This window comes from Ranitomeya variabilis, chromosome 6 (assembly GCF_051348905.1).
Source record: "Ranitomeya variabilis isolate aRanVar5 chromosome 6, aRanVar5.hap1, whole genome shotgun sequence".
NCBI lineage: Eukaryota > Metazoa > Chordata > Amphibia > Anura > Dendrobatidae > Ranitomeya > Ranitomeya variabilis.
This window is the reverse complement of record NC_135237.1, coordinates 472126156-472139445: the sequence shown is the minus strand read 5'-3', so window position 1 is coordinate 472139445 and position 13290 is coordinate 472126156. Positions and strand designations below refer to the sequence as shown.

Below are 13290 nucleotides of genomic sequence, written 5' to 3'. Positions count from 1 at the left end.
GTATGGCGAAGGCGTGGTACAGCTCATGATCCAAAGCATACCACATCATCTGTAAAACACGGTGGAGGCAGTGTGATGGCTTGGGCATGCATGGCTGCCATTGGCACTGGGTCACTAGTGTTTATTGATGATGTGACACAGGACAGAAGCAGCCGAATGAATTCTGAGGTATTCAGAGCCGCCATACTGTGTGCTCAGATCCAGCCAAATGCAGCAAAACTGATTGGTCGTCGTTTCATACTACAAATGGACAATGACCCAAAACATAAAGCAACCCAGGAGTTTATTAAAGCAAAGAAGTGGAATATTCTTGAATGGTCAAGTCAGTCACCTGATCTCAACCCAACTGAGCATGCATTTCACATGTTAAAGGCTAAACTTCAGACAGAAAGGCCCACAAACAAACAGCAACTGAAAACCAAAGCAGTGAAGGCCTGGCAGAGCATCAAAAAAGAGGAAACACAGCGTCTGGTGATGTCCATGAGTTCAAGACTTCAGGCAGTCATTGCCAACAAAGGGTTTCAACCAAGTACTAGAAATGAACATTTTATTTAAAATTATTTAATCTGTACAATAACTTTTAGTCCCTTTAACCCCTTTACCCCCAAGGGTGGTTTGCACGTTAATGACCGGGCCAATTTTTACAATTCTGACCACTGTCCCTTTATGAGGTTATAACTCTGGAACGCTTCAACGGATCCTGATGATTCTGACATTGTTTTCTCGTGACATATTGTACTTTATGATAGTCGTAAAAAATTTTTGATATTACCTGCGTTTATTTGTGAAAAAAACGTAAATTTGGCGAAAATTTGGAAAATTTCGCAATTTTCCAACTTTGAATTTTTATACAATTAAATCACAGATATATGTCACACAAAGTACTTAATAAGTAACATTTCCCACATGTCTACTTTACATCAGCACAATTTTGGAACCAAAATATTTTTTTTGTTAGGGAGTTATAAGGGTTAAAAGTTGACCAGCAATTTCTCATTTTTACAACACCATTTTTTTTTAGGGACCACATCTCATTTGAAGTCATTTTGAAGGGTCTATATGATGGAAAATACCCAAGTGTGACACCATTCTAAAAACTGCACCCCTCAAGGTGCTCAAAACCACATTCAAGAAGTTTATTAACCCTTCAAGTGTTTCACAGGAATTTTTGGAATGTTTAAATAAAAATGAACATTTAACTTTTTTACAGAAAAAATTTACTTCAGCTCCAATTTGTTTTATTTTACCAAGGGTAACAGGAGAAAATGGACCACAAAAGTTGTTGTACTATTTGTACTGAGTACGCCAATACCCCATATGTGGGGGTAAACCACTGTTTGGGCGCATGGCAGAGCTTGGAAGGGAAGGAGCGCCATTTGACTTTTCAATGCAAAATTGACTGGAATTGAGATGGGAGGCCATGTTGCGTTTGGTGATGTGCCTAAACATTGAAACCCCCCACAAGTGACACCATTTTGGAAAGTGAACCCCCTAAGGAACTTATCTAGATGTGTGGTGAGCACTTTGACCCACCAAGTGCTTCACAGAAGTTTATAATGCAGAACCATAAAAATAAAAAATCATATTTTTTCACAAAAATGATATTTTCGCCCCGAATTTTTTATTTTCCCAAGGGTAAGAGAAGAAATTGGACCCCAAAAGTTGTTGTCCAATTTGTCCTGAGTACGCTGATACCTCATATGTGGGGGTAAACCACTGTTTGGGCGCATGGCAGAGCTCGGAAGGGATGGAGCGCCATTTGACTTTTCAATGCAAAATTTACTGGAATTGAGATGGGACGCCATGTTGCGTTTGGAGAGCCACTGATGTGCCTAAACATTGAAACCCCCCACAAGTGACACCATTTTGGAAAGTAGACCCCCTAAGGAACTCATCTAGATGTGTTGTGAGAGCTTTGAACCTCCAAGTGTTTCACTACAGTTTATAACGCAGAGCCGTGAAAATAAAAAAACATTTTTTTCCCACAAAAATTATTTTTTAGCCCCCAGTTTTGTATTTTCCCAAGGGTAACAGGAGAAATTGGACCCCAAACATTGTTGTCCAATTTGTCCTGAGTACGCTGATACCCCATATGTGGCGGGAACCACCGTTTGGGCGCATGGGAGAGCTCGGAAGGGAAGGGGCGCCGTTTGGAATGCAGACTTAGATGGATTGGTCTGCAGGCGTCACGTTGCATTTGCAGAGCCCCTAATGTACCTAAACCGTAGAAACCCCCCACAAGTGACCCCATATTGGAAACTAGACCCCCCAAGGAACATATCTAGATGTGTTGTGAGAACTTTGAACACCCAAGTGTTTAACTACAGTTTATAACGCAGAGCCGTGAAAATAAAGAATCCTTTTTTTTCACAAAAACTATTTTTAGCCCCCAGTTTTGTATTTTTCCAAGGGAAAAAGTGAAAATTGAACCCCAAAAGTTGTTGTCCAATTTGTCCTGAGTACGAAGATACCCAATATGTGGGGGGGAACCACCGTTTGGGGGCATGGCAGAGCTCAGAAGGGAAGGAGCGCCATTTGGAATGCAAACTTAGATGGATTGGTCTGCAGGCGTCACGTTGCATTTGCAGAGCCCCTAATGTACCTAAACCGTATTAACACCCCACAAGTGACCCCATATTGGAAACTAGACCCCCCAAGGAACTTATCTAGATGTGTTGTGAGAACTTTGAACCCCCAACTGTTTCACTACAGTTTATAACGCAGAGCCGCGAAAATAAAAACAATTTTTTTTTACACAAAAATTTATTTTTTAGCCTCCAGTTTTGTATTTTCCCAAGAGTAACAGGAGAAATTGGACCCCAAAAGTTGTTGTCCAATGTGTCCTGAGTACGCTGATACCCCATATGTTGGGGTAAACCCCTGTTTGTGCGCACGGGAGAGCTCGGAAGGGAAGGAACACTGTTTTACTTTTTCAACGCAGAATTGGCTGGAATTGAGATCGGACGCAATGTCGCATTTGGAGAGCCCCTGATGTGCCTAAACAGTGGAAACCCCCAATTCTAACTGAAACCCTAATCCAAACACACCCCTAACCCTAATCTCAACTGTAACCCTAACCACACCCCTAACCGTGACCCACCCCTAACCCTAATCCCAACCCTATTCCCAACCGTAAATGTAATCCAAACCCTAACCCTAACTTTAGCCCCAACCCTAACTTTAGCCCCAACCCTAATTTTAGCCCCAACCCTAACCCTAGCCCTACCCCTAGCCCTAACCCTAGCCCTAACCCTAACCGTAACCCTAACCCTAATGGGAAAATGGAAATAAATACATTTTTTTAATTTTTTTAATTTTTCGTAACTAAGGGGGTGATGAAGGGGGGTTTGATTTACTATTTATAGCGCGTTTTCTAGCGGATTTTTGATTGGCAGCCGTCACACACTAAAGACGCTTTTTATTGCAAAAAAATTTTTTTGCGTTACCACATTTTGAGAGCTATAATTTTTCCATATTTTGGTCCACAGAGTCATGTGAGGTCTTGTTTTTGCGGGACGAGTTGAAGTTTTTATTGGTAACATTTTCGGGCATGTGACATATTTTGATCGCTTTTTATTCCGATTTTTGCGAGGCAGAATGACCAAAAACCAGCTATTCATGAATTTCTTTTTTTTGGGGGGGGGCGTTTATACCGTTCCGCATTTGGTAAAATGGATAAAGCAGTTTTATTCTTCGGGTCAGTACGATTACAGCAATACCTCATTTATATCATTTTTTTATGTTTTGGCGCTTTTGTACGATAAAAACTATTTTATAGAAAAAATAACTATTTTTGCATTGCTTTATTCTGAGGACTATAACTTTTTAATTTTTTCGCTGATGATGCTGTATGGCGGCTCGTTTTTTGCGGGACAAGATGACGTTTTCAGCGGTACCATGGTTATTTATTTCCGTCTTTTTGATCGCATGTTATTCCACTTTTTGTTCGGCGGTATGATAATAAAGCGTTGTTTTTTGCCTCGTTTTTTTTTGTTTTTTTTTCGGTGTTCACTGAAGGGGTTAACTAGTGGGACAGTTTTATAGGGCGGGTCGTTATGGACGCGGCGATACTAAATATGTGTACTTTTATTGTTTTTTTTTTTATTTAGCTAAAGGAATGTATTTATTGGAACAATACATTTTTTTATTATTATTTATTTAGGAATTTTTTATTTTTTTTTTACACATGTGATTTTTTGTTTTTTTTACATTTTTACTTTGCCCCGGGGGAGGGGGCATCACAGTAAAGTGACAGATCGCCGATCTGACACTTTGCTATGCACTGTGTCAGATCGGCGATCTGACGTGCACAGCAGGGAGGCTTCCCGGCGCCTGCTCTGAGCAGGCGCTTTGACGTCACCTCCCTGCAGGACCCGGATGCAGCCCCGCGGCCATTTTGGATCCGGGGACTGCAGGGAGGAGACGCTCGGTACAAGGTGAGCACATCGCCTTGTACCGATCGTCTCAGGGAAGCCCGCAGGGAGCCCCATCCCTGCGTGATGCTTCCCTGTACCGCCAGTACACTGCGATCATGTTTGATCGCAGTGTGCCGGGGGTTAATGTGCCGGGGGCGGTCCGTGACTGCTCCTGGCACATAGTGCCGGATGTCAGCTGCGATATTCAGCTGACACCCGGCCGCGATCAACCGCGCTCACGGCTGATCACGCTGGACGTACTATTCCGTCCTTGGGAATTAGGGCCCACCCCACATGGACGGAATAGTACGTCCAATGACAGAAAGGGGTTAAAAACAGGGTGGCACATGTTAAGGAGCTGAAACTCCTAATCCCTTCATCCAATTTTAATGTGGATACCCTCAAATGAAATCAGAAAGTCTGAACTTCAACTGCATCTGAATTGTTTTGTTTAAAATTCATTGTGGTAATGTCTATAACCAAAATTAGAAAAATGTTGTCTCTGTCCAAATATATATGGACTTAACTGTATATACATATATGTATATATATATGTGTATATATATATATATATATATATATATATATATATATATATATATATATACACACATACACTATGTTCCAAATTATTATGCAAATGACATTTTTCTCTGATTTTCCTAAATGGTCGGTCCAAATGACAATCAGTCTAATAAAAGTCATCACCCGATAGAGCATACATCGAATTTTATTGAAGAAACCTCCCAATGATAACAGTATAATCTCTAAAATGAATAAAAACTTAAAATGCACTGTTCCAAATTATTAGGCACAGTAGAATTTCTAAACATTTGATCTGTTTTAAAGAACTGCAAATGCTCATTTGAAGAATTTGCAGCATTAGGAGGTCACATTCACTGAGCAAAAAAGCTATTTAACTCCAAAACATCCTAACAGGCCAAGTTACATGTTAACATAGGAACCCTCCTTTGATATCACCCTCACAATTCTTGCATCCATTGAACTTGTGAGTTTTTGGAGAGTTTCTGCTTGTATTTCTTTGCATGAAGTCAGAATAGCCTCCCAGAGCTGCTGTTTTGATGTGAACTGCCTCCCACCCTCATAGATCTTTTGCTTGATGATAATCCAAAGGTTCTCGATAGGGTTGAGGACAAGGGAAGATGGTGGCCACACCATGAGTTTATCTCCCTTTATGCCCATAGCAGCCAATGACTCAGATGTATTCTTTGCAGCATGACAGCATGAGATAGTGCATTGTCATGCATGAAGATGCTTCTGCTCCTGAAGGCATGTTTCTGCTTTTTATACCATGGAAGAAAGTTGTCAGTCAGAAACTCTATACACTTTGCAGAGGTCATTTTCACACCTTCAGGAACTTTAAAGAGCCCTACCAGCTGTTCTGGACCAAAACATGACTCCTCAACCTCCTTACTGACGTCGCAGCCTTGTTGGGACATTGTGGCCATCCACCAACCATCCACTACTCCATCCATCTGGACCATCCAGGGTTGCTCGACACTCATCAGTAAACAAGACTGCTTGAAAAATAGTCTTCATGTATGTCTGGGCCCACTGCAACCATTTCTGCTTGTGATCACTGTTTAGGGGTGGCAGAATAGCAAAGCAAGCCTTTGAAGGATCCAACACCTTGAGGTTTGAGGGACTCCAGAGGCACCAGCAACCTCAAATAACTTTTTGCTGCTTTGTAATGGTATTTTGGCAGCTGCTCTCTTAATTCAATGAATTTGTCTGGCAGAAACCTTCCTCAATATGCCTTTATCTGCATGAACTCTGTTTCAGTCATAAATCTCTTCATAGTATGATGATCACTCCTAAGTTTTCGTGAAATATCTAATGTTTTCATACCTTGTCCAAGGCATTGCACTATTTAACACTTTTCAGCAGCAGAGAGATCCTTTTTATTTCCCATATTGCTTGAAACCTGTGGCCTGCTTAATAATGTGGAACATCATTTTTTAAGTAGTTTTCCTTTAATTAGAATCACCTGGAAAACTAAATATCACATGTGTTTAAGATTGATTTCAGTGATCCATTGAGCCCTGAGACACAATACCATCCATGAGTTTATTTGAAAAACAAAACGATTAAATCTTTATGACACTTAAATCCAATTTGCATAATAATTTGGAACACAGTGTATATATATATATATATATATATATATATATATATATATAACTGTATATATATTATATATGTATATATATATTTGTCGCCGGGAAAGCAGATGGCTGGGGGCCGATGTTTATAGCCTAGGAAGGGGGTAATACCCAAGGAGTTTCCCAGGCTATTAATGTCAGCTCACAACTGTATACTTAGCCTTTACTGGCTAATAAAATGGGGGACCCTAAAAAAAAAAAGAAGATGTAGGGTACCCCTATAGTTAATAACCAGCAAAGGCTATGCAGACAGCTGTGGGCTGATATTAATAGCCTAGGAAGGGGCCATGGATACTGCCCCCCAGGCTAAAAACATCAGCTCTCAGCTGCCCCAGAAAAGGCACATCTCTAAGATGCGCCAATTCTGGCACTTAGCCTCGCACTTCCCACTTGTCCTGTAGCAGTGGCAAGTGGGGTGATAGTTGGGGAGGTTGATGTCACCTTTGTATTGTCAGGTGACATCAAGTCCCGAAGTTAGTAATGTAGAGGCGTCAATAAGACGCCCCCATTACTAACCCCATAGTCATATTGTATGAAAACACAGACACCCAGAAAAAAGTCCTTTAATTCAAAGAATGACACAGACTACTTTAATAATCTTAATTAAACCATACTTACGGCCTCGCACATTCCCCCGATGCCCTCGTAATCTGTAAAAGAGTAAAAAAACTAGCAAAAACATTCCTCACCTTTCCGCAGAGATGCGGGTCTAGCTCTGCTACATCTAGATGGCAGGCTGCATGATTGCATGATGCGACCATACAGTCCGTTATCCAGCAGACACTGAGCAGCATGTGCTCAATGTCTTCCTGTGAACTCCTATTAACTATCTGACGACACTGCGAGTGTGAGGAAGTTCTGCTTGCAGTGCCATCACACAGGTCCTGCGAGTTCACAGCCAATTAACTCACTTCACCTTTCTGATGTCAGCGCGAGCGCCGTGGGAAATTTTTTAGTGCTGAGAGAGTTAATAGGGCATTCCAGCGCAGGGTTTTACGAGCAGTCAAAAGAGATCGGTGGGAATGACTACTCGCATATCCCCACTTCGGGGGCGTGGTTTGGCAGATAAAATGGAGACCAAGTGTCTTATACAGTGTCTGTCACTGGAGGTGTGGAGGCCTCAAGTGTGTTTGCTGAAAGACAATGACCTGAGCAGGTGGACTGTTCATTTCCTGTTTGTTGTCACTTTGTGCAGGAGAAGGCTATCTTTTGTTTGCTTATGCTTAAGCAGATTTGTGAAGTTTAAAGGGAACCTGTCACCCCCAAAATCGAAGATTAGCAAAGCCCACCAGCATCAGGGGCTTATCTACAGCATTCTGTAATGCTGTAGATAAGCCCCCGATGTATCCTGAAAGATGAGAAAAAGAGGTTAGGCGTCGCGGTCCGGGGCCTCCCATCTTCTTACGATGACGTCCTCTTCTTGTAGTCACGCTGTGGCGTACTTTGTCTGCCCTGTTGAGGGCAGAGCAAAGTACTGCAGTGCGCAGGTACCGGGCCTCTCTGACCTTTCCCGGCGCCTGCGCACTGTAGTACTTTGCTCTGCCCTTAACAGGGCAGACAAAGTACGCCTGTGCCGGAGCGTGAATACAAGAAGAGGACGTCATCGTAAGAAGATGGGAGGCCCCGGACCGGACCGCGATGCCCATCGTACCGGGACCGCCCCTGGGTGAGTATAATCTAACCTCTTTTTCTCATCTTTCAGGATACATCGGGGGCTTATCTACACCATTACAGAATGCTGTAGATAAGCCCCTGATGCTGGTGGGCTTAGCTCACCTTCGATTTTGGGGGTGACAGGTTCGCTTTAATAAACCTGACTGGACATTTTTATGAATCCGGTTCCAGTGCCTACCTCAAACACAGCTGAGTGAGTACAGTAACAGATTGAAAGTAGATGATGCAAAATCAAGATTCAGACTACATAATATATAGTCTGTTACCATGGAGACATCATAGAACGTGTACATACAACCAGTAAATGGTTTCGTAGAACTCAATTTGTAAAGTTGTTGTTTTTTTTTAATCTTAAGATTCATTGGAGCCATTTTAAAATGATTACGAATGTAGCTAAAGGGAATCAGTCACCAGGTTTTCTCTACCTCATCTGAGAACAGCATAATGATGATGCAGAGACCCAGATTCCAATGATGTATCACTTAGGTTATTTAGCTGTAGCATATAGCAGAGCTCAGAAAGCTGACTCTGCCCACACCACAGCTTTCTGTGTACACAGTCTATTGACAGTAAGCTGCTTATCACAGGAGGGGACATGGTAAGATGATTTGGCACAAGGCAGCTAGCTCCAGCAATGATAATCAACTAGTGATAAAATATTCATTGTAAGTAAACAACAGAACACAGCCTGATAAGTAACACATCAATGAATTCAGTGTTTTGACCCCTACTTCATGCTGTCCTCAGACTACATAGCAAAAGCCTGCTGACAGATTCCCTTTAACAAAAGATCAGCATTTTATACTAATTGACTGCATGATTTTACTAAATGATGGAGCAATTGAAGGAATGTTCAATAGAGGATTTGCTGTTTAGAAAAGTCTAATATGCATTTGTACTGGAATTTGCTGTAGAAAATTGTGGTCAACCCTTGGATTTACTTCTTCTCTTTCAGCTAGTTATGGCCTTACCAGTTTCCAATGAATCGTGGGTCGCTCTGCTCAATGTTGACAATGGTGTGGGGATCAACGTAAAATCCAATAAGTACTCCACCTAACAAATAGCCGGCTGCTGGACCAAGGGCACCCATGACGTACATGATTGCTGTAAAAACATAAACCAGAAGAATAGTATCAGAGCTCAAATTCATATCAAATGTATAACAGAAAATAGAAAATACCACTTTCTATTACTTACTGTAACAAATAAAACAGCCCAGGTTAAGATCAAGGATGGGGAATTCATTTTCCTGAGGGGCTACATGAGAGACCGTGACAATTGTGGAGGCTGAACCAACAGGCTGAAATTAATTCTGCCCAATATTAATATTAACATATGAATTATAACTATTATTTTATATTAATTCTATCACTTAATATTGAACCGAATTAAACGGGCCAACACCCCTACATACAGTATCAGTCCCTACATAGCCCCCATATACAGTATGAGCCCACACAGTCCCCCTACATACAGTATGAGCCCCCACATAGACCCTATATACAGTATGAGCCCACACAGTCCCCCTACATACAGTATGAGCCCCCACATAGACCCTATATACAGTATGAGCCCACACAGTCCCCCTACATACAGTATGAGCCCCCACATAGACCCTATATACAGTATGAGCCCCCACGTAGCCCACTATATACAGTGTGAGCCCACACAGTCCCCTTATATACAGTATGAGCCCTCACACAACCCCCACACAACCCATCCAAAAAATGGAAGAGAAGGTCCATGGTGCCTGAGCTCAATCACCATTGAAAAATGTTAAAACATAAACTTTTACTGTGCAATTAAAAACCTGCTGAGAAAAATCAAAAAGATAAAAAAGATCAAGGATCCATAAGTTTATGTGTCTCAGGTTAGCAACCCTTATTCATAGCTTGAACAGCGATGTAGTGATGTCCTGAGGATGCAGATAATGGTGCTACTGGGAGCAGACATAATGCGACCTGTGGGCCAGTGTTTTCAGCCCTCCGGCTGTCTCTGTCTGGGGTGGAGCAGACACAGTGTCGGGCCACACTTTGTCCAGGTTTGGTTAAGATGATACATGATATAAAAAATAATTGAAACCAAAGACAGGAAAACTTCCGAAACGTTGAAATTCATTAATAAGTCATGAAGCCATGGAATCATATTTAGCTTTTTGTCTCTGAAAGAGAGGTCTCTGAAGACATTCAGAAATGATCCACAGCAAATCATACTGTCAGGAAAAAGGGCACAGAATCCAGGTCACTGCAAGGGAAACTTTCAATCATCTCAGAAATAAAAATATATCATGAAACTATGACCACGGCCATGATGAGCTTTTGTTTTTACCAAAACTGCCATATTCAGTGTCACATCTCTATTGTAAAATTGAACTTTATAGGATTGTACTCAAATTCCAGCCAACAAAAGATCACCAATCCCGTTAATATTTGATAACTTGCAATCTTGGTATACCGCCTTTAACGAGTTGCTTTACATAAAAAATGCCTTCTATTTGTCGTCTTAGGACATAATGGATGTCATAAAAGAAAATCTGCCACTTCCACTTGGGACTTTTCTATGGCAAGAATGATAACCTGCTATCTGAGGAATAGCTAGAAGCGCCTATTGTTATTTTATGGGGCAGGCGGACCCCAAGGCTCCAGGCCTGAGAGCGACCCTATAGATACGCCCCTGATATGTCCAGCTGAAGCTATAAGTCATATTTGCATCTCCACTACATGTATCTGCAGAAATGCTTGCTCAGATGTGGCTTCACTCAGTGATAACAGTTCATAGCTAGGGTGTTATCGAATAATTGTGTTAAAGGGAATGTGTCATCAGAAAATGGCCTATTACTTCAATCCATTTTTTTTCAGAATTTGTTGTAATGTTTTTTATGCTCAGATAACGCTTATATAAAAAAAAAACATGGGGTCGGAATCAGTCTATAGTGGCTAATGTCCATATGAAGAACAGGAAGTAGGAGTGTAATATTCATCCTAAGGGCCGGTGCGAGAACTGCAAGAATTTTATATGTATAGATAAATAGATAGCATATGGATGTAAAACTGGAAGATTAAAAAAAAAAAGACAGAAGAAAAACTGATGTTTTCGAAATGTGGCGCCGGAGACGAATGTTATCAATACCATGGAAGGCAAAAAGAATAAATACATTTTGAAACAAATGAAGCCAGACGTCACTTGAAGCAAGGATCACCAAGCTATGAAGTCTCCTCATCTCGACATGTCTCCACAAGGAGAATCGTTACCCCTTGGATCCCAGTCAGACACTTCTCATCCAGCCAAACCAGAGCTCATACTTTGTATTGATGAGGGGCAGTACCCCGAAACACACAGTGTCTGCGAATCGAGATTCTGGTTTTGGCTTTTATCCTACGTCATGTGACAAGGCTCGTTAAAGCGTCGACATTGACTTTTAGAATTGCTACTTCCAATAGGTGACACTAGAGTTCTAGTCCTCTTCCTATCTAAGGAGACAATTTACCGACTTTGGACACATCATTCAAAGAGAGCAATCACGGAAGAAAGACATCATGGTCGGAAGAATAGAAGGAGCAATGCGAAGAGGAATACCAGCAACCAATACTATCAAGACAACAGCAGAGAAGAACAAAACCTATATAGAAAAGAAATACCAATATAATAAGAAATGAAACACTATGAATACTGAAACTGATGATATTACCCAACAAAAGTATCCAAAAGAAAAAATAAAACATTTCAATACATTTTTATTTCATAAATAATCAGATCATGATTACACACAAAAATATCAATAAATATAATAAACAGATGACAATGCAAGAATATTTTATTAAAAGTATAATTAAAATCACATTATGTCCTATTGAAAAAAATCCAATATGTAGACAGATATAATAATCATAAGAAAATATATATGAGAATAGATGTGTCCAGCAGGGGACAGGGAGCAAACAAACCGCGTGGCAATGGGCATAGAATTGTACTGACTGTTATCACAATACCATCAAAATCATAATAATATAAAAAAGAATGGACAGCACCTCTAATGTCAGATACTAAATCAAAGACGGCCGCATTACAATATACTCACAGCAGTACAAGTCCCCAAAAGGGGACATGATGTAATTTTGCAGTCTCATGCACACATACATACTCTAGGTTCAGTTTCATAGCTAATGAATTACTAATTTCTCTGTGGATCATCTCACAGACACATTTAGTTGTAAAAATAAACTGGCGGAGTGATCAGAGGACGGCCGCAGGTCCCGCTCCTCTAACCCCCAGCAATAAGCCGCTATTGGCATGGGGCAGCTACGTCTGGTACACAGTCCTCCTGCTGCGGCTAGGAAATTACTTGCCAGCCCTATGTCCAATCTGGCTCATAGAGGGGGGTCCCGAGCGGGGAACTATGACCTCCATATGTCCTAGCAGTTGTGGAGCATTATTTTGGATAATGTAAAGATAATAAACTCGAAACTCACATGAACATGAGGATGACATAATAGCATCATACATATACTGACAGTATCCGTTATTAACCCATGGCCCTGAAAAGAAATGTCAGCACTCTAAGCAGCTCTACCTCTTATTTTCTCCCTTCTGCGCCAATCTGAAGAAATTGGCCATGTAAGAAAACTGACTGTTAGCTCAGCACTTCTTTAATGATGACCATAGCAGCAGGTTGCCAAATACAGCTCCCGAGTATTAGATAGTAATAGGAAATAACCAATTGAACACTATCAGCTATTAACCCCTTAGAAATTAATGAATCCAATCAATGGTTTAAGATTTTCCAAGACATTCATTTCACCAAGGATAGTGTCAACTCTTAGAAGCACAGCCGTCCATTGGGTAATGGTGTGTACGTGCTGCTGTGTATCTGCAGTCATTACTTCATGGATGTAGGCTCCAGTCTCACAAGGAAAGAGTCATATCTACAGTTACCAGCAGCAGAGCGCAGGTGCAATCACATTGTACTTCTGCTGACGGAGCATAGCCGCTCATTACAGGATGTAAATGCTGACATCCAG

At 41.2% G+C, this 13290-nt stretch overlaps 1 protein-coding gene across 2 annotated transcripts in view; it reads right to left on the bottom strand.

The window, feature by feature from the left end:
• Nucleotides 1–13290, bottom strand: part of SLCO5A1 (solute carrier organic anion transporter family member 5A1) — a 170924-nt gene that overhangs the window by 65734 nt on the left and 91900 nt on the right. For both annotated transcript variants that reach the window (XM_077270631.1, XM_077270632.1), the window contains exon 3: nucleotides 9244–9376. In XM_077270631.1, coding sequence (XP_077126746.1) covers nucleotides 9244–9376 — 133 coding nt within the window. The remainder of the gene's footprint in view (nucleotides 1–9243; nucleotides 9377–13290) is intronic.